A 27603-nucleotide genomic window follows, 5' to 3' on the forward strand; every position below is an offset into this window, starting at 1 on the left:
CCCTTGTCCCACCCGCCCCCTTCCCTCGCCGCTCCTTGGGCGCGGCCCCGGAGACCCCGTAGCGAGGCCAGGGTGCACGCGCAGCGGCGGTTGGCGGGCGGCGCTGAGGGGAAGAGTGGGGCCGGAGCCGCCGTTGCGCAGCTCGGGAGGGAAGCGGAGCCCGTGACCTTCCGCCGCCGGGGCCTGAGGGAGCCGGGCCCGGCCCGGACGTTGCCAAGAGGAGCCGCCGCCATGAACAGCGTGGGAGGCGCCGACGAGATCGGGTGAGGGGGGGCGAGCTGAGGGAATCGGGGGGGGGGGGGGTGAGGGGCTCCGGGGACGCCGAGCCGGTAGGGAAGGACGGGGAGGGGGCGGTGGGGGTGGTGAAGGCTGATCCTGAGACCGGGTAGTTACGGGGGCCTGGGATATTGTCGTCCCCCCCCCCCCGGCGGCCCCTGGCCACGAGCTGGCGGCCGACGCCATCCTGGGTCCTCGCGCATCTCTCGTGGTGGGGGAGGGTGTTTCCCACATGCCTTTCCCCCCCCCCGCGCCGGGAGCCTGGCGGCTGCAGGTGCTTCGAGCCGGAGCCCAAGGTCATCGGGGCTCCCGGCCCCGGCGAGCTCTGAAGCGGGAGCCCTTGTGCCCTGCTCCAGGCCGTGACTCGAACCGGCCGTGCAGCCTCGCTTCCATTTCCGTGGGCCTGGGAGAGTCGCGTGTCTCTCGGGCGGGAGGGGGGGCAAGCGCAGCTTTGTAGGGACCCCCTGTCTGACGGCTTGCCAGCCCCGCCGTGTCCCAGGGGTGGGGTGCACGTAGACATACCGCCCCCCCCCCCCCCCCCAGCAGGTATCATGGGACTGCGGCAACCCTGCATCTCATGAATCCCTGTCTTGTCCTCACCCTGTCCCTGGTGTTGCACGAGATGCAAAATCTGCTGACAGTCTTGCCCCAGGGCAGAAGGAGTCCCTGACTCATCAGGCTTTGCCCGCATAGTTTTCCCCCTTTGTGTCTGAGGGTGAACTACACATCTGAGCGTGGGGCCCAGACCTCTTCTCCAGGAAAGACCGGCAGGACAAAGACTGAAATGGAAAGTCTTTCTATCTCCTCTCTGCTTTCCTCTGCCCTGCTAGAGACAGGAACCTTGTACTGTGCATCTCTGCTCTTTTAAACTTCCCATCCACTCCCAGGCTTCCACATATCAGTTTCACCATAAGAATCCTGAATGGCTGAATTTAAAAAAGAAAAGTTCCACTTTTGCTTTAAAGGCCTTCTGAGGACTTTGGCTATTTTAGTTAGATAACGCTCTATATGGCTCCCCATGGATTTAAGCTTGCTTTTTATTTAATTTTCCATGCACACTGTGCTCAAACATTTACAATATTAAAAATTACGATACAGTGGGCTGTGTATTGGAGAATTGACAGAAAACTATAAAGAGAACTTTTACACAACTCTGGTTGCCAAGTGTTTTGTTGTAGTGAAATGTAGCAACAGTTGATAGTAAATTTTTCCACCATGATAAACTGTTCATCTTTATAAAAACTAAAATATACATAAAACCATAAACTAAAACCTTAGATTACATTGTCCAGAAATACACACACAGAATGGTTCATCTGTTGTGTTGCTCTGTGTTTTAAGTTTTGAACTATCTCAGAAGTACAAGAGATACATTAGTAAGTGAGTGTCTTGAAAATAACTTCTCAGTGAATGGGGTTTGCCCCAGGGGTTACGTTTACTGCATTTTCCTGTTCTGAAAGTATTATTTTTGTGTCCTGAGTCCCAATTACTGTTGAAACTAATTTATGAAATGCCCTCCCATGGGAGAAAATAAGAGATGCATTTCTTAAAGTGACTGATTTGTTGCTCTTGGGTTACATGTTTAAAACAGGCTTTTAGATACTGAGCAAAATAACTCACATTCTGGCCAAACCCCACTGTTGTCAATGGCTTGTTATTGGTTGTAAATTGCTCATAATTTGGCCCTCTGGTAAATAGTGGTAATCATTAATTTCTTTATCTATTAAAAATGCTTAGAAGGGAAAGGTGAAAAAATAAGATACATTGCCGTTTTAAACAACTTACTATGATGTCCAGAAAAGTCTGTGTGGCTGTCAACTAGAAATTAATCTTAAGAAATACAATTTTTATTTTGAAAGCTGTTCTAAATCTTCTGTGGCTGTCATATTGACTAACTAGAGTATGAGTGTTTACCTTCTAATGCAAAAATGTAAGTTGATAACATTTTTTTTAAAAGTTTAGAAATAAAATGCAAGGGTAATTAAACTGTCAGCATTAACTTAAAAGGAGAACATTCTAAGCTTGCTGAACTAATTGACATGTAGAATATTAAAGTTGTATGTGTACAATGGGAATATTGAATCAATAGATACTTGAAAAAGATTTAAAAAATTCTTGCTATCAATTATCTGTTTCCAGCAAACTAACTGCGAAAGTTGATATGCGATAATTACTCTGGAGAAATAGTTTGAAATAGTTATGGTTTTACAATATGTAATATTATAAAGAAATAAGATCAGAAAGATGTTCCAGGTCTGCTGGACTCAAAACATCTAATTTGAAAGATAGTGTCTGAGAATGGAGTAGCAGGGATCTTCTCCTGCCTTTTGATTACACTCTCTGACATAGTTTTTGTTTTCAAATCACTCTGCTGCTCCTTGTGTCTTGAGGTTTATTACTTTAGCTACCTGTACTTCATGCTTATTGTCAAATAGTATAGTTCTGACATTCATGGAAGCCTGTTAACCTGAAATCTAAAAATAAGACATTGAATAGTTCACTGGCTTCCCATTGTATTGAGAAATAGAGTAATGGTAATGAAGAAGGGGAGTTTCAACCATTCAGCACATGGTATTTTAGTTTTGTGAATTTGGAATTTGTGGTTGAAGATATTTAATACCTGAGTGAGAATACAGTGTCATACTGCTATAAGCCTCTAAAAGACTTTTTGTGCCTTGACTGCTGGTGAAATCTGCTTCTCTTACTTCATGCCGTGTCAGTTGTGATTGCCTATATAATTAAAGGGAAAACTACACAGGATTCCAAGGCAAATCACCTAGATGGATGATAAATTATACACAAAAGGCCTGTAATCTCTTGTGGTAGCTGGGGCACATAGGGCCACTTGCACTGTTCACTGCAGTTATTGCTTAAACTACTGTGAGTCAAAGAAAATGGTGTACTCCTGGAGGACTTTATAGTCTACTGAAGCTACATTGAGAACAAACTGACATGTATTAATCAGCTAGGATATTAACTGGAGATTAGTTTAAAGTGTTTTTCTGTTATAGTTAATTCCAAGTTTTCACATAGTTGAAGATTTCAACTGTTGTAAACTATAAAAAAATAAAAAACTTTATTTCTGTGCGTGATTACATAGTTAACATATTGACTCCAGAGGGACTGCCTTTCAGTGGTGGGTGAAATGGCGCTGACTAGAAGTGAACAGTTGGGGGATGCAGCTACTTTGCATAGGTCATATATTCCTCCTCCACTTCCTACTCTGGGATGAGACGAAGCATGCAAAATTTCAGAAAGATCAGCTTTGTTTGAGAGAAGTTAGCTTCAACCATAATATGTGTTGACTGCAGTAGCTCCATAATATAAGTTATATACAGCTTTGTGAAAACATTGGGGTGTGTATGTATGTGTCTGAAAAAGTACACTTGGCCAAGACTTGAATTGATGGCAAGAGTTTTTCTAACTACATGTTCTTAAGTGTTTGAACAAGCAAAGCTGTAAATGGCCAAGCCTCAGCTTGTGTAAGACTCATGAGAACAGATTGATGGTATAAGCTGAATGTTGTAGGATGAGCAATCCTCTTGCACTGTCCTTTCTTATAAATAATTTGTTTCTGTCAGCTTTCTTGTTTTATATTATGCCTATATCCTTGTTTTAGACAGGTGTGTTGGTTAACTAGGGTTTACTTTTGCTCAGTGTATTAGAATCCATCCATCCATCACAGAGGTGAAGGCTAAGATTGTCTTGGCTTTTGCCATTCTGTAGCATGCATATAAATAGAAGTACTCTATTTACATACAGCTGCCGTAGTTGACCTTAGACAACCCTGCTTTTTTGTTTGAATATTTGTCTGTGAGGTGGCTAGAAATAATTTATAATGGAGCTGGAAGGTTTCAATGGTCATTATCGAGAAGGGGGACTCCCTGCAGTCAACAACTAGGAGATCTGTCAAAAACCCCACAGATGGTATCTTTTTTTTTATATATTTGATAACCTGGCATAGAATAGCTATTGTATGTGGCTGATGAAAAGCATATTGCTGATCCATAGTCCTTGGTTTAAAAGAAAAGCTAAAATCATTAGCTTTTTCAGTTATACTGAAATTTTATTGTGCATATTTTGTTATACACAAAACTGCCTGGTTTTAATTTTTTTAAAATCCATGTGTAGTTCCTGTTAGGCAGTGTTCTGTTTCACAGAATAGATACAGCATAGGCAAGAGCAGTGAAAGCCATTGTGCTCTATTCCATTTGAGGAGACTAAATCTAAGGAAGAGTGTAGTTCTCACCTTGGCCGCTTTGCTGAGACTGCTAGCAAGACTGTTTTTGTATCATGTATCTGCCTTGGGACTTGGAGACCAATTCACCTACCTATTCACCTAGACAACCAAATAAACCATCAGGTGATAGACTTTGAAGCCTTGTCAAAACCAAAAAATGACATGTTACTTAAAACTTGTTGGAGGTGTGTGGATTGCTTTGAACTGATGCTGCAAACACTTCAATTGCTAGAGACAGGACAAAACCATTTTCAATATCATTATGGAAAACATTCTCAACATGTAAGCCTTGTTTACTAGTATCTTCCAGGAAATCTCCCACTGTTGCACTATTGTTGGTGCAGCTTCATTGACGGTAACACTAGCTGGGTGTGCCAGTGCAGATAGGGCCAAGGCATTTTTACTTCTGTATCATTTAGACCTGCGGGGTTGGGTTATATGGCAGTTAAAACACCAAAGCCCTGTGTACGCTGTTGGGGATACTACAATGGTGGGAGCACCCTAAAACAGTTCAAGTGTGGACATAGCCAGTGCTTTCCGTAACAGTGCAGAAAATTGTTGTTCTTTGTATACCAGTAGTTAGTTGTTTTCTGGGCTGGTTCATGTGAACCCACTGACAACTGTTCTCAGCAGCAAATCAGATTTCTAGTGCTGATAAGGCTTATGTCATTGCTGATCTGGTTCATCTATGAACGAATTACTTAAAAGTGAAATTCCAGATCCATTCTAGGCAAGTTTTAATATACCATATAATAGGATTAAAATTTGTATATTATGTTAATTATTTTTAGACTCTGTAAACCTAAATTCTTAAAGTATTTTTATTTATTATCATTTGCTGAGTAACTGAGGTAATTTTGTGAGGAGATGTCTTGGAACATGTTGATGTAAAGTGCGTAAAAAAACACAAGACCGTTTCCTTTCTTCTCTGGAGACAGATCAGAAAAAACAGGACATTTTCTAAAAAAATAGATCGTTCTATCATATTTGTGTAAACACAGTTGCTTACTAAAATATAACAGATGTAACTTTCTTTAAGATGGTGCTTCTGAGTAAGAGGGCCAAATGTTGGGATGTCTTTAACTTAGCTTTTAATTATGGGATGCACTTTTTGTGTGTGGGGGTTTTTTCAGAGGCCAAAATTTATATGTACGTGCAAACAGTTGCAAATTGGTAGTCCAGTGTCTGTGCACAGATAGAAATTTTGGGTCATTCTGTAACATGGAAAACTTGTGCGTGCAGATTTAGATGCTGTTGCTAAAAACATGGCCCTGAACCAGATTTCTGTTTTAGTTTACCATTTATTTAAATAATTAAGACAGAATCAATTCTTAATTTTTTTTAGTGTTTTGATCCATAACTTCCTGTTATACACCAGGCATGAGATTGTTCTTACCTGTTACTTTCAAACTGTATCATAAGGTGACGTAGATATGGTTTCATAATTAATTCAGTATTAAGGAGTTGTCTGGTGGTTGAACACAAGTTTGGAAGTCAATACTGCTACGTTCATTTTCTAGTTCTGTGTCTGACTTCTGTGACTGTAGCCGGGTCACTTCTGTTGGGTACACTTAATAACAGCCATATCACAGATGGATTAATAACTCTTAAATTCAGATTAAAGAAACTGTATGAATACAAGAATCACTATCATGGTTCTTGTCTTTGTCTGTAACAAGACTACAAATTCTGACCAACCAGTTTAGCTAAGCAATGCATTTTGATTAGTTTTCAAACTATCTAGTTTGCCAATTTTACAAAAACTAAATACTGTATTTTAGTATTTCATATGTTCAGTCCATGAAATGAAACTTGACCTGCTGTGTTCTGTTTGTAAAGGGGAGTGCACATAATTTAAAGTTTGCCATTTGGTTTCAACAGCAGCAATATTATTTTTCATAAGAGTTAAACAAAACAAGCCCCTTTTAACTATCTGGTGCCTAAAGGTTCCTAGGAAACGCCTTCTGATTACATCATAATCTTTTTTTGGTGTTACATTTAATATAAAATTATTTCTGGAGACTAAAATAATTTAAGAACTTACTAATTAGTCATTAATTTCAAGTTTTGTTTTTAAAAAAGAAGCAGAACTCTGTTCTAAAGTAGGATCAAACAGAATGTGGTGTGCTGACTGCCTAGCAAAAATTACAGAATTACTAGGTTATGTATTTTCTGTTGCAAAAGCCCTGGGCATTCTGATCTATTATCATGAAGCAGAAATCTTCGCTATTGCTATTGATTTTATGTGGAAGATGCTCAGATACTGTGGAAACGAGTGGTAGTATGTAAGAGAGTTTTATGCTATGATAAGCACCTGCCAGTCAGGAGAGGACTCTCTTCAGATGAAACCGAATTAGGGTAAATTTCCACTTTTATTTGGTATCTTGCATTTATTCTTCTAGCAGAGAGACTTGTATGCAAAATCTGTGCAGTCTGCAATCTTAGACTGCAAATCTTTAATTTTTTGTTTAAAAATTAGCTCCAGAAGGATAGTTTTGTAGACTGACTGTCAGGACTTAAACTAGCAGAGGCATAACTTAACTGCTCTTTAGATTTCACCGCAGTTAACAAACAACCTAAAGGGATACTGTCAGGTTAGATTTTTCCCTAGAATAATGTAATTATTGTGAAAATGAGCCTTCCGAAACCTAAAGACCAAGCAATAGACATGTTTCCCTTATTTTTATGCCAATACATGTTTTAAAGCTAAACCGTCCCTGCAATTTTTAACCTAAACTTTGTAACTACTTTTCCTTTCACTTTCATTTAACTAGAAACTGACAGTAACCAAAAATGAATCTGACTTCTCTTCCAAGATGAGCGAAGCAGCAACATATAAAACATAAGTAGCAAATAAATAAATAAAAATTACTTGTTTTATTGACAATGTAAGAAATTCCTTTTTATGGGTTATTTGACCTGACTCTGCCTCTTTATGATTTTTGCGAGACGAAAGACAAGTAGGTGCAACTCTCCTAAAGAACCAACTCCAGCTCTCCGATTTGAGAGTGGGGGGAAATTCAGATGTTGTTCTCTAAGTTTATAATTAGGTCAAAGGAAAAGCTGTATACAGAAGTTCCAGGTGATTGGAATTAATGATGTCTGAATTTTTCATTATTGCATCTAGTTCAACATGCTTTAAAGTGAAGCATGTGTCTTTGTTAGTCATGATTCCCATTGGGCTCTTACCACATGGCATGCAAGAGAAATTTGCTGTACCATTCCCCTGTGTGAATGCATTGTATTGCTTGACATTTGGAAGTTGGTATGAAATAACTTTAGTAATTCAGGTAGAATAAATTTTCACATACCAGTAGTTTTAAAGATATCCCCGGAAGAAGGAAAGGTAAATTGAAGTACATCACAGAACCTGGGAAATCTGCTGTAGCATTTATCGTTCAAAAGTGATACAAGGAACTGCAGTATTAGCAGTGTTTATATATCCCATCAGATACAGTACAATTACTAAAATCTATCTAGTTGAGTTATTTATTCTTAACAACTTTATATATTGCATTCAACATTCAGTGATTAATGGGTTTATTAAAATAGTCCATACTGGTGTTCTCTGAGCTTATTCTCAGAGGGCCCATGTAAGACCCTAAGCACTACTTCAAATCCTTAACTTGGGACTATAGTGATGAATAGATTCTTGTTTATACTCTGTGAACCATGGAGAGAGTCTCACAATATGAACAACCCCACTTGGCCCAAAAGAGCAGATAAGTAAAGATACCTGGTGTTGTCTTCTATAATTTTTCTTCTGTATGTTTTAATGTCATTACACAGCTATTCTCTTTTATTAATGTTGAAGCTATGGATGTTTGACTTCTGCTTTTCTGGCATGTTTTATGTCTGCTATTTCAAATGAGAATGAAATATATTCTTGATATGAACATGCAATCCTGTACCTGTGTTTGTGGTGCAGAAGAATTAGTACTTCAGTGTTTTTAAATCTTTTACTACACCAGTAGTAATATGCCTGAAGATACCTTGTAATGAAAATGTAAACTTAAAAGCAAAGGAGAAATACATCTTCAGTGAGTGACAGGCATTGTATTCTTCAAAATATGCTAAAATACTGCATTAGCTAGATGAGCACGCAAGCAGGTTGTGTATGCTATTACTTAAAATAGTGCATTTTTGATTCACACCTCAGACTTTAACAACAATATGTTATTTGAATTACAGAAAGTTGTTTGTGGGTGGCCTAGACTGGAGTACAACACAAGGTAAGTTATGTATTCTACAACCATTAAACAAAAACTTTACAAAGGACAAAACATTATACCTCATACTTTCTTATAATAGTAACATCTCTGGAAAATTCAAATGAGTCTTTACTACTAACCTTTGACTTTGTTTTTAATGAATGACAGTAATAGTATTTCTGTAAATAAACTTTAAATTTACATTTCTCTTTTGACTATGTAATTTGTCTTTGTCACTTTTATATCTCCTGGACAAGGATATGTGGAAATTGTATATTCCCTGGTTACATTGGTTAGTATTAGGAAAAGTTGGTTTTGACATCCCTCTAAGTGCTGACTCAGAAATAGCTGATCTCTGTTTTGAAAACTAATTTACTGCACTATTTTCTTCCATCTGCATGAGTGGAAGTAAAACAATGATCCTCTTCTGTTTTCAGATACACAGCTAGTATATCCTTTTTAAAAGATACAAATCCTCATGCCAGGTTTTAGCGAGTGCATATTGGAAGACTTAGATGTGTCAGTTTTACTAAAAGTTATACCCTTTAATATCTGGTTCTGCTTAATACCATATTTTTTAACAGAAACTCTTCGTAGCTACTTTTCCCAATATGGAGAAGTTGTAGACTGTGTAATAATGAAAGATAAAACAACAAACCAATCTCGAGGGTTTGGATTTGTCAAATTTAAAGATCCCAACTGCGTGGGAACAGTATTGGCTAGCAGACCTCATACATTAGATGGCCGAAATGTAAGTTTACCTGTCACTTTGGTTTTAACTATTTTAAAAGATTAAAAAATAGTAAAGATCTAGTAATCAGTGTATTTAAAAGTGGTGGTTGTTGGCAAATGAATAATTCATTGACTGTTCTTTTTAAAATGTGTAATCTGGGGGTATTTTTTATCAAAAGCATTACGTTTAGAGAGTGGCTTTCACAGCTATTTTGAATGCATTTATTGGAATCAAATATTTTGCACACTTAGAACTGACCAATATGGAACTTGTTACAGATTGATCCAAAGCCATGTACACCTCGGGGAATGCAACCGGAAAGAACACGGCCAAAGGAGGGATGGGTAAGGAGAGATCCTTAAAGTATGCTGATTGATATATATATTCTAAGGTCTTTCTGGCTAGCGACCTGTGCTCTTCATCCCACACGCACCATGAATAGCTTGTTGGTATTTCAGTTCCTGATAACTTTACCTACATTTTAGAAAGCTCTTTAACCTGCTTGGAACTGAGAGAGAGAGAGAGAGAGAGAGATGCAGAATTGTTGGCATAAAACAAAATAAGCAGTTGGTATTAAGGCCTGGTGTCGTCTTAATTAAAACTGATTACATTTTATATTATGGTGTGTGAAGGAGTTTACTTTCATACATACTGCTTCAACAGAATTTTAGTTCTGAATGTCTATCCTGTAAGCAAATAAACTGAAGTAGAAACCATCTGACTATAACTTAGGACTGTCATGAGTGTAAATTCTCTGCTACCAATGTTCCCCCCGAAATATTGCCCTAATTACCCAGAATTATACAAATCCTTCAAAAGGTTAATTTAGTGAAGTCTGTTTTACTTGGATTCTTATCTTGATTTCCCAGAATAACATGTTCAGCTTCCCCCTGATTGTGAACCAAGTCCACCTGACTTGTAAAATCATGGTTGCTGAAATTGAGTATAATGTCAACAGTTGATAGGCTTTGATGTTTTCTAGGGTGTTGATAATGGTCATTATTTATTTATTTATTTATTTTTTAAAGGTCGCTGTAGGTAACCTGTGACTGTGATTCGTATATCAGTGGGGATGTTTAGGTCCAGTACAGCCTAGGTCTACAACAGATGTTCATACACCTTCATTTTGGCAACTGATATAAAAATTCACGTTTTTCTAATGACACCAGTAATATTTTTAATTACCTTACTTTTGTGTATTGAAAGCATGTAAATGATAGTGTCTAAAAATCCCTTAAGTGTTTAGTGGATGCTGTCCCAGCACAACCTTCTGCTTACTTAAGAAATTAATAAATAAATTATTTCAGAACATTTCCCTCAGTTCTCCATCCTTAACAAGAAAGGACACTAAGTTATAGCTAAGCATATCAAATTAATTAATCCAGAACACACTTTTGCTCCATTTGAAAAAAAGAGGGTAGTTTCCAAGTTTGGACTTCAGTTTGAATGGTGACTTTTGTAGTCCTAGAATGCAAAATGGATTAGAGAGTTACTTCATGTACCAGTGGAGGAAAGATGATTCGAAGTGTTTATCACAGTTTTAACTAACAGTATTTTATCCCTCTTGATTTAGCAGAAAGGACCCAGAAGTGATAACAGTAAATCAAATAAAATTTTTGTTGGTGGGATCCCTCACAACTGTGGTGAGACTGAGCTCAGGGAATACTTCAAGAAATTCGGAGTGGTGAGTCATTCATCATGATGGCAAGCATCAGCTGGTTACAAGATGGTTTCCACCTGCCTTCATTCTGATTACATTAAGCTGTCAAATTTTAGTTTTAATTTAGGCAAACTGCCACAGAGACATACTGAAGTGTTTTGTGGTAAAGTATAGTAAATGTTTATCTTCTTGCAGCACATTTGCCATTTTTCTTAAGATCTCTTGCCCTTATCTGCACAACTTGTTATGCAGCTTCCCCGGCTTCCTTTGGTTTAGCTATTCCTGATACTTATTCTTTCTCGCCTCTCCTCAAAGGGGAAAGAGCCCTCCTTTCAGCTGTTACTTTAGTGTACCTTAGTTTGACTATGAAAGCTTTCCATTCATTTTTGGAACAGCAAGTACTTCAGGAAATTTACATCACCACAGGTCTCTATCTTCCACCAAGTTTCATGCTGCTGTTTTAAAAGTAACTAAGAGTCCTTTCTGTCTTCAGAATCCCATTTTTAGAGTCAGACTACTAGTTTCTTTCTTATGCTTTTCTTGAGATTTTGCCAGCTGCAGTTTTACGTTGATATAGAATGAAGATTTCCAGATATGACCTCATTAAATTCACATTTATTTCTCACTTTTCTTGTCAGATTTTTTTTCCTAAATAGGTAAATTGTTACTAACAATGTTCAAAGATTAATTGGTATATTAAATTAAATTTAAAATATTTTGGAATAGTATAAACTCCTATATGACCGTTCATGTCAGTTGTATTAATCATAATGTCAAAAGCAAAGAGATTCACGGTGGCTGTTGGTTGGTCATCCTGACTCCAAAATGCTTTTGTCCCCATCTTTACCTGTAAATCACCTATGTTTCTAAATTCCATCAGCAGCACAAAGCATCTATATAGCCATCTTTCTCAAGCAGTTCATGGTGTTTTTCAATGGAAGTTGATTAAAACAGTTTTAAAAAAAAAACAAAAAAAAAAAAAACAATTATCAACACCAATGGCTAATAGATGTTTCTTTAGTTTGAAAAGCTGCATCAGACTGACTGTTGCAAATAAAAATGGGAAGTGGATTCCACAGTTGTGGAGCATAATTTCCAAAGGTTCTTCTTGCAGATTTATGGCTTTCCAATTCTGACTTGGATGGCTTGGGAGATACAGGGTTAAGTTTCATCAGATATAGGAGGCCACAACCATTAAGTGTAAGTGCCATAAAAGTAAGTAGTAGCACTTTATAGTTAATATAGAATTTGGTTAGCTAATGTAGCATTCTTAAAAGACGGATTGTATATGCAATCAATTGGGGACCTGTAGAAATATGGGATCTGCATTTTGGGAAAATATATTCAGAAGCACACAGAATTACAGGCATTGCAGCCTGAAAAGTTAGAAACTAAGACCCAACACAAAAAGGCATGTTCTGATTCTAAGAGACCTATGCGAATTGTTACTGACCAGTATGAGTAGGACTCAAACCAAGCCAAAGCAGTGTCACGGACCAGCAGAACAGACATGCCAAAATAACATTACGGCTTGCTGCTATGCTGCCAAAAGGCTTAACAACTCTAACTGATGACAAATCTGAATCAGCAGAATTCAATAATACACTTTCAAGTGAGTGCATCTGCTATGGTGATCACCAAAACATGACTGGAATCTTTCACAGAAGTTGGAGATCAAGACAGATGTGTATCAGTCTATCGATTACTTCAGCTGCTTCAGATAAAAATTTTCTGAGTTAAATTGAAAGTAGTTTTTTAAAGCAGGGATGTAGTGATGTGAGAATAGCCACAAGATTGTTATGAAATGGGAAACTTTCTGGTTTATTTTTATATTTAATTTGAAAATGACCATATAAACTGCCTTTAAAATTATTAAAATAAGTGGCACTCCTGGGTTTAATCTATGCCAGAGGTCCTCAAACTGTGCGATGTGCTCCCTAGGGGGCAGGGCCTGGGCCAGCCCCCACATGGGATGGGGAGGAAGCGACATCCAGCCCTATTCTGTGTCCAGCTGCAGCCCTGGCCCCGAGGCTGCAGCTCTGTTCGTGGTCCCTGGCCGTACTCCTGGCCAGCTCCAGCTCATGGCCTGGGTCCCATTCCTGGCCCTGGGTCTGCAGCTCAGTTGCCAGCTCCCAGCCCCATTTGCAGCCCCTGACCGTGGCTCTGGCCCCGTCTCCCAGCTGTGGCTTCGGGGGAAATCATAGACCAGGTAAAGGGGAAGCACAGCCCAAAAAGTTTAGAGACCACTGGTTTATGCATATCACCTTAACTGTGCAGTGAATTTTTATTCTGAAAAAATCTGGAGGAGGGGTGATTAACATTGAAAATGATGAGACCTAAAGCAGTACAGATGAATGTCATTTAATGCGTGCATGTGTTCTGTACTAGTTGTACAGTACGTCGGAGACTACACTTCAGAGTATTTAAAAATAAAATGGCGACATCAATTTCAGCTCTGATAAGCTTGCTGCATTGAGATTTGCACTTAAAACTGGATTTGTTTCATACTTTACAGAATTTAGTCTCAATCCAAATTTTGCACAATAACTCTGGAGAGACCAGTTGGCTTTTCTATGTAATATTTACTGCTCTGTTTGCCAAGGAAACACTTTTAGATATTCCTTTTTGAACTTTTATTCTGTTTTCCTCATTTTTTTTTAATTCCGCCAGCTAAGCCACCACAGTCCTCACAAACTTTAAGCTTCTTTCTGTGTGTGTATGTGATAACATGTCAGACATACACCAGATTTGTAATTTGACATTATAATCACTTCCATATTTAGAACAATCACTGGCAGTGGTTACCCACTGGCATAACTTTGCCTAAACATCACCAAAATGTCTTATATCAGTGTCATAATTTGCATGTGACAATAGGCTCCACAGAGATGCAAAAGCATGTCTGGAACTGCATACAGTACAATTCAGGAAAGCTACACAAATCCTATATTAATCAGTACACGTGGTTGGGATTAAGACTACCTTGTCCAGGATGATGGTGGAAATGTGCATGTTGTGGAGGAAAGGTAGTTGAGACTGAGAAGTAGAACTGAAAAGGGACGTTGAATGATTTAATTGTTTCCTTATTTTTATGGTCTGATTGGTGGGATATGCAATCTAGCAACCTTTATATCAATTTTTTTGGTGGGTGAACTTTGTTGCAGTCCTAAATAAGCAAAAGTATGGTTATACTTTAGCTGCTAAGAACAAATGAACTCAATTAGAATTTTCATAAATGGGGAGTGTTGCTCTTCACTGGAGTTTATTTGCATTGTGCTGTGACAGACAAGTATTGATGGCTACATCAGGCATTTAATTGTGCTTTGTGGATTGAGTGCTGGAAACCAGCCTGTTCTACTCTGCTTGTAACACTCCCCTGGTTACATAGTTAGTAGAATTTCCCTTCTCTCTTCCAGGTCACTGAAGTTGTAATGATTTATGATGCAGAGAAACAGAGGCCCCGAGGTAAAGGCTGATCTAGTTTGTCCTTGAAATTTTTTTCATCCTCTTCTGCAGTCAGATGGCAAACTATTTCACACCATCAAAAAACGTAGTTTTTTTTTTTTTCCTACATTGCCTCAGGAAAAGATTTCACTGGACAAATATCACTTAAGTGTAGGCTTTTCATACGCAGCTTCATTTGGTGTCTTTGTATTTTTAAAGTCAGATGTTACATGTTCATTTTTTGCTGGTTCTTTTTACTTGAATATGACAGAATTAAACATCTGAACCGAACATATGCTTTAAAATGATATTGGAAAAAGTACAATTAACTAATTTGCCTAAGATTTTTCTCCCATTTAACATGAAGGTATGTTAAAGTCTACAGTTGCACTGTGTTCAGTTTTTTTCTTTTGCAGTTCAAATTATCTCTAAACGTGAGATTGGAATCAAATCCATCCATTTGTGCTTTTTGTTTTGGTTAAATGGCTTCACTTGAAATTCAAGGAAAAACAATTTTCTTAAAATATATAAATTTTCCTTTGAGAAGTTATTTATATGTTTGAATGGGGACATAGTCCCTGCATAGTAGAATGATTATTTTTGTTCCTTAAAAAGGAAAGCTATTAATTTTTGATAGGCTATATGAGCAAGTCTGTAACCTTTGGTCAAAATATGAAGCAATTTTCATGTCATCTACCTTTCATTGCATCAATCATCTATTTGTTGACTATTACAGAGGCAATATTGTAAAGTACATGAAATTTAGTTGCACTGATCACCTTGTAGCATGTGAGACATGCTAGAGAATAGTTTGCCATCTGAACTTTCATTTCTCCTCTGACTCCATTATTAAGAAATATATTCACTTCATATTTATTAAGCTAAGTCAAGTCTTAGTTTTATTTTTAATTTAGACATACATCCTTAGTGGCATATTTAAGTGTTTCATAGTAAAGTACAGTAATGTTAAGTAAGTTCTTTTTTCTTTCTCTCTCTGTGAATTGTTTAACTGTGATTAACGATATCTCTTTAGATTTTTTTCTCTCTAGGTGATAAATTATCACAGAGGTACAGGCCAGTTCCACAGTCAGAGGAGGGGACGGGCTTTGTCTTTATTGGAGTGTAAACGAAGTTTCAATATATTTGTTTTGTTTTTGCCTTGATAATACAGTCTTAATCCTCTTGCAACTGATCTGTTCTCTTCAAATAAAAAACAAATTCATCCATTCAGTAAATGCTGGAGAGCAGCTTATTTTAAATAGAGAAGGCAGTGGAGACCAAGATAAACACCTGATTAAAATTTCCCTGCAGTTTTGAAACTATTTTTGAAATGATTGCATCACCTGAATCTTTGAAATATTTATCTCAATCTTGCAATCTCTGAGCAAAAAGGACTAAAACATCACAGCTGGTTTGGATTAATGGCTCTGCTGCTAAAGCTGCACTAAAAAATTAATAGAAGGCTCACAATCCACTCATAATGTTACAGGGAGAAGCAGAATTTTAAGACATCATACTCTGGAATGAAAGCCCACATAAGTCCATCTATTTGAGGGAGTAGTTGTACCCACAATTCTCTGTAATTTCTCAAACTTTTGACTGAAATCCCTCAGTCCTGTCACTGTTACTGTTGTAGCTGGCTTTTTGTGTTTTGTTCTCCATTTCTGTATCCCCTTTATAACATGGTAACTGCACATAGTTTCCAAACATGGCCTCATTAATCCCCCAGAGAATGCTAGGCACATTTTCTTAGTTTGTATTCAATGCTGCAGTTTGTACATCCAAGAATATTTTTCTCCTGCTCAGTATTTTGTTATGTAAAATGCTATTGAGCCTTATATGCTGCTGCTTCTTTTGACTTACTACCTTAAATTTCTGTGCATTAAATAGCAGAAACCCACTTATCTGCCCATATTCTTTTCTATCTGCATTATTCTGAATTTTGCCTTCCTTTTTTGACTTGATTGCCCTCACAGTTTCTACAAATCCCTGAGTGCATGTCACCTGAGATAGAAAGAAAGCAAAATTGGCCCTGTTGTTATCCCTTGTGACGGTCTACTACTGCTTACTACAAGAACACGGGGGGAGGAGGGGGGAGGGCAGATCTTCAGCTGATGTAAATCGTGATAGCTTTGTTGACTTCTGAGAATCTGGCCCTTGGGTCTTCAATACCCAATCCTGGTCTTTCAGTTTACACACAATCTCATCCTTTCCACATGTCATACCTACTCATGTTGTGTTCTTTTGTGCAGTGCTTTATCAAGAGCTTTTCTAAATTCCAAGTGAAGTATGAGCATAGTCAATATTATTACTTCCTAAAATAATCAGCATTGTTTATCGTGATCTTTTCTTTCATGTTATTTCATTAACTAAACCAATCACTTTTCAGTAGCTCACAGGTTCTTACTGTGTTCAGTTTCTTCCCTCTGGCTGCAATCCAGCTTCACTGTTCTCAAGTCCCCATAGATTTAATTTTAAACACATTACTGATAGACTAGACATAGATTAAACTCCTGCCTTGAAAAAAGTTAGAACAAGTCTTCCAATAGCTATATTTATAATTTTTTAGTACTTCCTTTTAAAATTCTGTAGCAGTTCCCAGTTGCTCCTAGAGTTCTGTCATCTATAGTCATTCTCATTTCTTAAATACTGAGTTTATAGTATGGTGTTTGGGTCTTCAAAACATTGTCCTTGTTTCCCTGAGACTTTTTCATGGTATCTGTCTACTGCCTTTGCCCGGTTTTCTGTGAACAAACTTAAATGGACTATCTCAGTAGTTGGATGGGTATCATCTATTTTTCCCCTCATCTTTTGAGATGGAAGGCTGTAATATTAAACTGATTTAATATTCAATGCAGACTTGAATGTGTCCTCTCTCTACTCCAGTGCTGCTGAGAATTCCAGTTAACTTCAGACAAATATATTGATGAAATGCTGCTTTCAATTTTGAGGCTGCTTTCATCATAGACCAACAAAACTTCGTTTATACTGCCAGTCTCTTGTGTGTGGGAAATGCTAAAAGTTTTTTTTTCTTTTAATTTTATTTTAGTGATGTCTTTTGCTCTTGTTGCTGACAGCAGAATTTCACCTGCTGGAATCTATTTTGGCCTGTATCTTTGTGTATTTTATATATAAACCTTCTCTACAATAGGCCTCTTTGGGCTTACCCAACCCAGTTGGATAAGCTTAGAGAGACGTTAACTGTTATAGATACTGTATTTCTGTTTAACGCTTTAGAGCAATATATGGCTGCTGTCAGCACTAGCTGCAAAGCAAAATGCAAACCAAGGGGGAAATCTTGGGTTTCAGAAAAGCAGAAATGCATCCATATTCCATATGCTTTTGATGCTGCACCTTGTTTTTTCTTTCTAATTTTATTGCTGTACCCCTTAGCTAATTTAAAGAATGGCAAAACTGTTATATACTGCATGTGTTCTTACCTTTCCTGGGATTTGGTTATTCCGCCAGCGATGAGTGGTTGATGGCATGACTCAGCCTTAATGGTCTATGAAATTAACCACTACTTTGCCACTTTCTAGGCAGTGTCAGCAGCTACTGCCTAAGCGCAGTGGTTCTCAAACTGACTCCAGAGAGCTCAGATGACATGGTGCTGGTACCTGCTCCTTTCCAGTTGCTTCTATGGGCATTGGAACCTAGCTGCCTGTAAAAGCAGATAGATAGGAGGATTCAGGGGAGTTGCTTCATTGAGATTGCTGCTATAGATGAGGAGGAAATGAGCCACCCTCAGGAACCCAGAGCACCAATGGTAGAAATGTGCAGGGCAAAAGTCTACTGGGGGGAGGATATCCTGGGATTGAAAAAGAAGGGAACCAGGCAGCATGGGGAAGGGCCAGCAACAGAACAGATTGGGCAGAGATGAAATGATAAGCAAGAGACACGAATATTTTTTCATAAAAGGCAACAATTGCTACTTTAAACAGCTAAATACTTCTCGTTTGCTGTGTAGGTAACTGCTTTAGCACAGGAAACCAATGATTGAAAAGGGGTAATGTCCATTAAGTGCTCTCTCTGTTAAGATGTAAGAAGTTTGAGAATCCCTCACCTAGGCTATTAGTTTCTGAAGCTTATCATTCATCCATGGAGTGGTAAAAATTCTCATGCTTTATCAGCTACATTTCAAAAATTATTTCCTTTCAATTTTTACTATTTTCCAAGAAAGTAAATTACCCCCACCCTCACATACAATAATTTTTGGGGGGGGAATTACTTTGCAAAGATGGTAACTGTGATCAATCTAGGTTTTACCTGGGGGTCCTAATCCTAGGATATATTCTAGATCAAGAATAAGAGCAAAGCTTCTTTATTTTAACCTGCTGTTCCACAAACATTGTTTTTTTGAAGATGTGGCACAGTATCATTTAGGGTTGTGCTAGTGTTTCTCTCTCCACCCCTTTAGTGGATGGATTAGATACAAGAAACTAAACATTGATTTTAATTTTCGGTTTGTAATGTTGCATGTATGAAACTAAGCTGAGGCACTAATTGCCTGATAATTTATATATAAAATACACACTACAGTTTTCTCAGAGGACTGATTTTTTGAGAACTTCATAACACAACTCTTGGTTATCTGAAGCCCCTGCTTGAACCCTTGGTCCGCCCCTAATACTGTTCATCATCCTGTTTTGTGTCACAACACCCTGCTACCTTGATTCACTCTTCGTCGTTGGCTAGGTTTTGGATTTATTACTTTCGAGGACGAACAATCAGTGGACCAGGCTGTCAACATGCATTTTCACGACATCATGGGCAAAAAAGTGTGTAGTTGTAGTTTTATTTTACCTTAAGACAAAACTAAGTCTTGGGCAATTGGCAATTTCACTGGTGAAATAGAATCAGTAATTTGTTGTGTTAAGCAGAAGAGATCCTGAAAAGTTAAAGGAAATCCAAATTCAGGGCTTTGTCCATGATGATGGGGAAAGTCCCTTGAGTTTGCATAAAACAGTAGATTGGAGAGGAACCTCTCCTTAACTTGCTGCCTTATCCCATGGGAAGGAAACAGACCTTGAAGGCCTGAGTATTTATGCAAGTTATTTAAACTGTTCAGATGAACTCTTGACCATTATACAAATAGCAAGCTGCTCCATTTGAGCAGAATTTGTATCTGAATAAATTGACTATATGACTAGTCATGATTTATGCACTGCTACATGACTGCTCAATATTTTCTTTTTCAGCGGTAGGGATATTTTTGTAAATTGAGATCCCAGTGAAATCTCTGAACTGGCTAAGGCTTGGTTTAATATGCCACTCCTTCAGATGTGCATTTAATATTCAAATTTTGAGGTACTTTGCGGGGATCTGCCTTTATAATCCTAAACTTTAACTTAAAAAAAGACCCTAAAACATCATGAAGGATTGGTTAAAAAAAAAAAAAAAAAAAAAATTGGGTCACTTACTGTGAAACTTTGATACGAACCCACATATTCTATATAGTATTTAACCACAATGCAGTTAAGTGACCTCTGGTTGTTTCATCTTCATACTGTGTTGTCAGCACAACAAGGTTTGATAGGTGAGGGATTCTGCCTTTCTATTCCTTTTGATGGTATTAATCAACTGTGAACATTGATTCCCCTGTGGAAAATCTAAAAGTAGAATGAATAAGTAGTTCCTGAGAGAGATTCCTAAATCTTTGTTATGCTCTGAACATCACAGCTTCTTAAAGGGAAGTTGAAAATTAAGCAGAGGAAATCTGGTAAAATTGAAAATATTGCAGCTTTATACAGCTTAACCTGAATTTGAAAACATAGGTGTTAGGAGGCTGTTGGAAATCCACAATGAAAAGTACTTGTACAAGTACAATGAAAAGAAACTTCTATTGAAACCCAAGGATTTTGTCATATTCCTTTAACTCAAACATTTTTCCACATTGAATTCAAAAGATTTCTACAGCCTAGTATCTCTCAGGCATTTCTTTGGCTAATAAGTAATGTGTTCTGTGGGTTAGTGCAAAATTTGCATTGTTAGATTATAGTGCTTTGTACAAAGTGCTTTAAAATGTCACTTTTTAACTATTTAAAGGGATATTACCTATTCCTATACACTAGGATCACGTTGAGATAAAGAATGGTTTGCCAATTAATACAAATGAATTATCTGCATGAACGCACTTTTGACCCAAATCTTAGGAGGAGGAGCATGCATAACTTTCTTACTGTGAGTAGTTGAGTAATCTCATTTGAATCAATGCAGCTACTCACATAAGTAAAGTTACATGTGTGTTTTGAGGATCGGGGCACTTATTTACTTGTGTTATCCTTTGTACACCCAGTGCTCTTTCGCTTATATTCTCTTAAATCTTGGAGAACCGCTTAAATTAAAGCACAGATTTCAAGGTAGTATGCCAGTTAAGAACAGGACCAACTGATGCTACAGGTACTTTTTTAAGATACTGTAAATCTGTGGAGAGCCCCTTGTAAGTCTCTAAAGTGTCACCACCGTTTATGTGGTCAGTTCTTGAAGGATTTCAATCAATTGCTATTCACTGTGGTAGTGCTACTTTAGGTCTCTATTTGCTACACAGAGGTTCCTGAACAGGCTCAGTATCAGAGTGTTGAAATAATTTTCTGGGATTACCTTCGTTATTTCTTGCATGAGCTGGTCTAAAACATGCACAAATATGCAATATTTTCCCTGATTGTTTGAAAAAAACCTAGTTAGTTATTTTGTGAATGTTTATAACTTTGGCAGGTCTGGAATTCTCACCTTGATCCTAAGGTTAGTTTGCATTAGGTTGTCCCAGTCCCCAGTAGGAGTCTAACACTTCCAAATGCCAGTTTATGGGTTAATGAAATTCTGCCATTTAGATTAATGTAACATTGGATACTCCGCCCCTTCATTGATTATTAATGGATTTTTCAAGCTTTCAAAATACTTTTATTTTTTTTTTATATATATATTTAAAAATGTATTGCTGCAATGAATCTGCTAAAGCAAAATTTTAAAATTACAGGGAGGACTTTGCTTTTGTAAGCAGTAACCAAATTCCCTTCTGGAAAATGAGTTAAGACTCACTAATTTGAGTTCTTTGGGAGATTCCCTTGGTTCCTCTCTAGCAGGACCTTCAGCTGACAGAGATTTGGTTACTGTCATGTAACGTCCTTGGGGCATCTTCAGAAGAAGAGGAGGAGGGAGGCCTTTGTCCTTGTGCTGTGTCTATTTCCTGTTTGTTCTCGAACATGAATGGTTTTAAGACATAGCAGGAAGAATTCTGAATACTTTATTTTCCATACTACTTAGGCCCATTAGTGATTGAGATTTATTTTCTTTGTACTCTGGCACCTATTAATATTAATCATAAAATAAAAAGACTTTAATTCAGCATACATGAGTGCTGAGTGTTTCATTAAATCAGAAACTGGATTTTTTTCAGAGGTTTATATTGAATGTGGAGCTTATTTTAAGTAGGTCAGATGCACTTGGTGCCTTGGGGCCCTAAGACATTTTGTTTTTAAATGAAATAAGTTAAACACTTAGGTTTTTAAAACAGGAAGGTTTTTGTCACTGACTTAACACAGTATGAAGATTTGCTTCTTATTGACTCAACTGTCCATTTTTATTACTTGCATGTTTGTTTACTTTTTTGTTAGATGTAATGTAAGATTCTCTTATCACATCCATTCCCTCTGACATTGTTTGAGTTATTTGAGATTCTTTAAGCGTTAGCCTGGGGAAGGTAAGTCTTTATCTTCCATTAGACATTTAAATAAAACCTAAGTAAAGAACCAAACAAACGAATGTGTGTTTCTCAGGTATGAAAAGAGCTGAAATTGCAGGGAGATGGGGTGGGTTTAAACTATAACTTCCAAATGAACCCCAATCATCCTTGAATGTTAAAGCATTAGTACCCTTTTTCAGAGCGACTCTTTGCTTGTGAAAAGATCTTTACTAAAAATGTTTTCTTTTTTGTAAACGTTGCAGTGAACATTGAAAAATAGTCTAAAGACAAAGTTAAAAAGATTGTCTATACATTTTTAGCGAAGAGCTATTGTAAGATGGTACTGCTGCTTTAATATAAGCAAGCAAATGACTACTTAAAATAATGGAACAGAAATTGTCTGTAGGACATGTTTTGCTTTAAATATATATGTTGATATAGGACTTGTAATGTCTTACTATCACATCGATTGTACCTGAGAAACATTTTTTAAATTACTGGCCTAACTAGTTTTATAATTAAGTATTTAGACATAAGTCATAAGGTGCTAAGTGTAGACTTAAGTGTAATTAAGGGTGTGTGTGAAGGGAAGGGGGGTGTATTGACCTACATCATCTCTCTTAAATGGCTAATCTGTTTATTTAGGTGGAGGTAAAACGTGCAGAACCTCGTGATAGCAAAAGCCAAACACCAGGGCCACCAGGTGCCAGCCAGTGGGGAAGCCGGATCATGCCAAGTGCTGCCAATGGCTGGGCAGGTCAGCCCCCTCCTACCTGGCAACAAGGATATAGCCCTCAAGGTACATATTCTGTTGGGGGTTTCAAAGAGCCGGAGTCATAGGTGATTCCCATCTCCCTTAAAATTGGCAAAGTGTCTGTCACTAGCCATGTTTTTTTGCAGACCATATATCACTTGATCTATTCTTTCAAAAGGTAACATCTCATTACTGATACAGATACTTCCAAGTGGAGTTGAAGCCATGTATGCAGGGACTTGAATACAGTAGAGAACCACAGTGTTTTGCGTCTGTTTTACCCAGTTCTGCTTGGGGTTTTCCTTAGTTTAATTTTCTCAGAATATTTGTTACATACTGCAGAAGTCAGCAGGTCTTGCCAACACAAATTCTGTTTCCTCAACATCCTCCAACCTGATTAAGTGGGTATCTTTACTGTGATTGGTGCTTCATCCATTCTGTTTGTGTGGGAAGCAGGAGCACCAATCAGCATGTTCCTTTTACCCAATAATGGCAAGAAGTCGGGGAGAATTCCATGATTCTGCAGCTGTGGGAATGTGTGGTATGGGACCCTGATTACAAATATTTATGGAACACAGATTTTCAAAGATGAAGTCTGAAATGAGTTTCCAGAGAAACTACAAGTGAAATATGAAAGGAAGACAGGCTTTCTTGTGTCTTTGTATTTCATTACTTAGTGTAGCTAGGAAAAGTAACAAGCAGATCTGTGGTTAGTTGCTAGTGGTGGTGCAGGGGAACACTTAATGCATATGATTTTCTTGATTTACCTTGAGCCCTTTAGGACTGGGAGCAGGTGCTTATTTTAGTTTTGAATGCCATAAAAAAAACCCACAAGATTTTTGGAAACAGAATAAAAGTGTTAAATTCATCTAAAGAATGTTTTGATACCATATGAAGAAATGAGGTGTCATAATTGAGTCGCATCTAACAGCATATATAACCTGCCTTTCTCAGATATGAGAAATGACTACCGTGGGGAAAGGGGGTGGCATCACCTCGTCTATTTGCCCCCAAAGGATGGCTTACTATCTCCCCATGGTGCCTGTTAACTTGAAAGCGGCAGCTGAGGCTTTGACATTCTGCACAGATTAGCTAATCTGCAAACTCAAATTGAGAAACTAGATCACTTTCATCTTGGTTATTTGCAGGGAAAGGTATCATATCAATCTGTGGGAGTGATTAAATGCAAAACTGTTAAATACATTAAACTTTCTATCTTGACACTGCAGCAAATATAAAATGAGGTTGGCCATGGTTCTAAAACACTTGAAATAGCTGAATGATAACCCTTATCAGATTTATATTTGAAACATCTTGTATCTATAGCTTCACCTTTTGCAATCCTTAGTCTTTTTAAACTGTGTTATTGAGTGACTTTTAATGCTAGAATATGCTCTCAGTTTGAACTTTGAGTTTTGAGACTACAGGACATTTCTTGCATTAGCTTTTTATTCAGCATAGAACACTATTTTTTCAGAATTGCGTTATATGCCATTTTTAATAGAACAGTTCCAATATACAAGTTGATGAATTATCGTTCTGTTTCATTGTTTTAGGAATGTGGGTACCAGCTGGACAGGCAATTGGTAAGTAGGTAACAAAAGTGTGGTTGTTCAGTATATTGTATGTAAATTGTAGAAAAGGCTAACTGATAGTGCAAATGCAAATTGCTTTTCAATGAGAATTGATAGTGGCTGTAAATTTCTGAAGTGCAGTGCTTCTCAGCCAGTTTTAAATCTTGACAGTTGAGTTTGTATTGGAAAAAATGAGGGGGTGACAATTCTATTCTTAACTATTCAGTGTTGGGAGTTGGAATACACCCCCTTGCTGATAATGCAATTAGACTGATACAGGCCATCAAAAAATTAAATTTGCAGTCATGATTCTCTGAGCAGGAGCATTTCCCACAATCCATATTCATAGAGGGGGTAAGGGTTTCCAGAATTTGGTTCCAAGTACAGTAGCAACAACAACTTTTTCTGTTTGGGGTAATTTTGACTTGGTATTAAAAAGTTGCCTTTGCTGTGTTTTATGAAGGCACTACTTGTTCTCACAGCTCTATATTGGATTTTCTAGGTGGGTATGGACCGCCTCCTCCAGGAAGAGGAGCCCCACCTCCTCCACCACCTTTTACCTCATACATAGTTTCTACGCCTCCTGGAGGATTCCCACCTCCACAAGGGTTCCCCCAGGGCTATGGCACCCCTCCACCATTTAGTAAGTGTCCTCTGAGAGTTTTGAACCCATGATGTGCCACTGAATACACTTCTGTTTTGTCTGTTTCATGCCTTTCTATGAATTCACTGGAGTCTTTCACATTTGATCCACCTGTGGATCCACACAAATATTTCTGTGCTGTAGCCAGAAATCAGTATTTTTCAGTTGTTCATGTTTCTTTGAATCTGTCAATTCTGATCATTTTAGGTAATATTCATTAACGCCATAACCTCTGTTTGTCCGTGTTTTGACTGAGGACTTTTACTTTTGACATCTCCTTTCTAGAGGTGAAATATTTGAACTAGTAATACTATCTGTTGAAAACTAGAGACCATAGGCTCCTTTGAAAATTCTAGCCTAAGAAATGAGGCACCCAACTCTTATTGAATTTAAATGGGATTTGGGCACCTAACTCCTTTATGCTCTTTTGAAATTCCTATGCACAGTTGGATTAAAACTGGCAGAAAGTTGCCCTTAATTATCTAGAGTTTCTTAAACAGCCATTATGCACCTGTTAGTTCTGATTCTTGTGCTTTGGGGAAGCAGCCTGCTCAGGAATTTTCAGCCTGAGGCTTTTGGCAGCCTCCTTATTTGGATGGATGAAATGCTTTTGAAGGGGTGTCTCACCATGGCTTTCCCTGCTCCCCCACTGCACATTTCGGTATTTTAGTCTATCTTGTCAGCTACTATTTGCTAGGTAAGATGGTACAGTTGCTGTTGTGAACCTGCAGTCTATGTACTAGCTGTAAGATTTCACATCTTTTAAGAATATGAGAATAGGATGACTGACGAGATGGTTAAATCAATCCCTTTAGGTCAGCTGCAGGCAAACAAGTAGTAATCTTTTTTCTATAGACTCATAACAAAGGGTTTAACAACAAAATGTTAAATTATTCTGAAGCCAAGTAAAAAGTCCAAGTGCTTTTGGCCTCTTAATATGTCACAGATTTTATGCTCTGCCTCTTATTTATCAGGCTTTGGATATGGTGCTCCACCTCCTCCACCTGACCAGTTTGCCCCTCCTGGAGTACCCCCTCCACCTGCCACTCCTGGGGCAACACCACTAGCTTTCCCACCGCCGCCACCACCATCTCAGGCAACTCAGGACATGAGCAAACCCCCAACTGCTCAGCCAGAATACACTTATAGCCAGTTTGGTAAGTAACTACATATAAAATACACTCAGAGCGGCAACCTTTCCCCTCCAACCCCTAGGTTCTGCTTTCCTTGTATTCATAATGCTTTGGTGAAAAGTCTGTTTCCAGGAGCAGTGCTTTAATGCTGACAGCATTTGTACAAATTGTGGGAGTGCCAGCTATTGGCCCTCAAGGGGTCCCCAAAATGTCCAATACTCTGATATAACAGTATTGTTTCCTTAACCAGCTTGAAGTATTGTCCATTTCCTGAGTCACTAAATACCTGGCTCTCCAGATAAGAGAGGTGGGATAAGTCACCACTTGCATTCCCTCAAACGCTCAAGTTTAAACCCTTTTTTGTTCAACTAACAGTTTCACACTGCAAGATGCTCAGTAGTTTGCTTCCTTTTCTGTTGAACTGTCTTTGGTTAACACAGTAGCAGCCAAAGGGAATTCTGGTAATCTCTCCTCAAGGAAGATGCCTAGAATTGGAGCAAAGCACAGTGAAAAGGGCACTGAAAATGGTTGAGTGATAGGGCTTGCATAAGAAGGTGGAGCTTAGAATGGAGAATAGTGGTACTTAGAAGTAGTACCTAATTATTGAGAGTAACTGGGGAATTGACTGAGACACAAAACAAAGGGTATAGCAAAATCTGACCTGCATGCCCCTTTTGTCGCTGTTTCATAAGACTTGTTGAAACTGAGGCAGCTAATTTAAAACAAAAGTGGATGCTTACTAGGGAAGAGTTAATCAGTCTCTGAAGCTCACTGCTGCAAATAGGTGAGAGAGAAGAATGATTTAGTAGATAAGCTACAGTAAGAGGAAAATATGGGTAGTCAAATTCTCATGCTACTGGCTGGAAGTTGACTTTGTGGAGGTCAGGAAGGAGTTTTCATTTTACCCTTGCACCCAAGCCTTCCATGAGCAGCGTTGCCCAGTTAATTGTTGGGGTGGTAGGTGTGCTTTTTTTCCGATCACTGGCCATTGGTAACTTCTGAAGGCAGCATACTACACAGGATGAGCCTAAGAATCAAGAATGGCTACTTTAATGTCCCTGCATTTTAATCAGTTTTCCCCTGTGTTTATGCATACCCTACCAGTCCCATATAAAATACCTGCAGCAGCTGTTCATTATGGAGTGTTCACTTCATAAAGCTATTTGAATGGATTTTCTGTAGTCCAAAAAATCTGAAGTATAAAACTCTCTGATAGGAGATCAGTCTTTCAATAGTTGTTGTCAACATAAGGTG

General features: G+C 38.1%; 1 protein-coding gene across 8 annotated transcripts in view; it reads left to right on the forward strand.

Moving 5' to 3' along the window:
* DAZAP1 (DAZ associated protein 1) overlaps nt 1–27603 on the forward strand; it is a 32229-nt gene continuing 4626 nt past the window's right edge. For 4 of the 8 annotated variants that reach the window (XR_010921966.1, XM_067559489.1, XM_067559481.1 and 1 more), the window contains exons 1-11: nt 1–263; nt 8708–8748; nt 9312–9478; nt 9739–9804; nt 11034–11144; nt 14537–14585; nt 19260–19342; nt 22891–23044; nt 24556–24585; nt 25076–25216; nt 26191–26373. Coding sequence is in view for 7 of the 8 variants with exons in the window: in XM_067559489.1 (XP_067415590.1) it covers nt 232–263; nt 8708–8748; nt 9312–9478; nt 9739–9804; nt 11034–11144; nt 14537–14585; nt 19260–19342; nt 22891–23044; nt 24556–24585; nt 25076–25216; nt 26191–26373 (1057 nt within the window). In the remaining variant the exon portion in view is untranslated. Of the gene's footprint in view, nt 264–8707; nt 8749–9311; nt 9479–9738; nt 9805–11032; nt 11145–14536; nt 14586–19259; nt 19343–22890; nt 23045–24555; nt 24586–25075; nt 25217–26190; nt 26374–27603 lie in introns of those variants that run through there. The other 4 variants (XM_067559472.1, XM_067559463.1, XM_067559511.1 and 1 more) reach the window with 4 other exon arrangements.

Source organism: Emydura macquarii, unplaced genomic scaffold, assembly GCF_026122565.2.
Source record: "Emydura macquarii macquarii isolate MOO-44397 ecotype Brisbane River unplaced genomic scaffold, CSIRO-AGI_Emac_v2 contig_306, whole genome shotgun sequence".
Lineage (NCBI taxonomy): Eukaryota > Metazoa > Chordata > Testudines > Chelidae > Emydura > Emydura macquarii.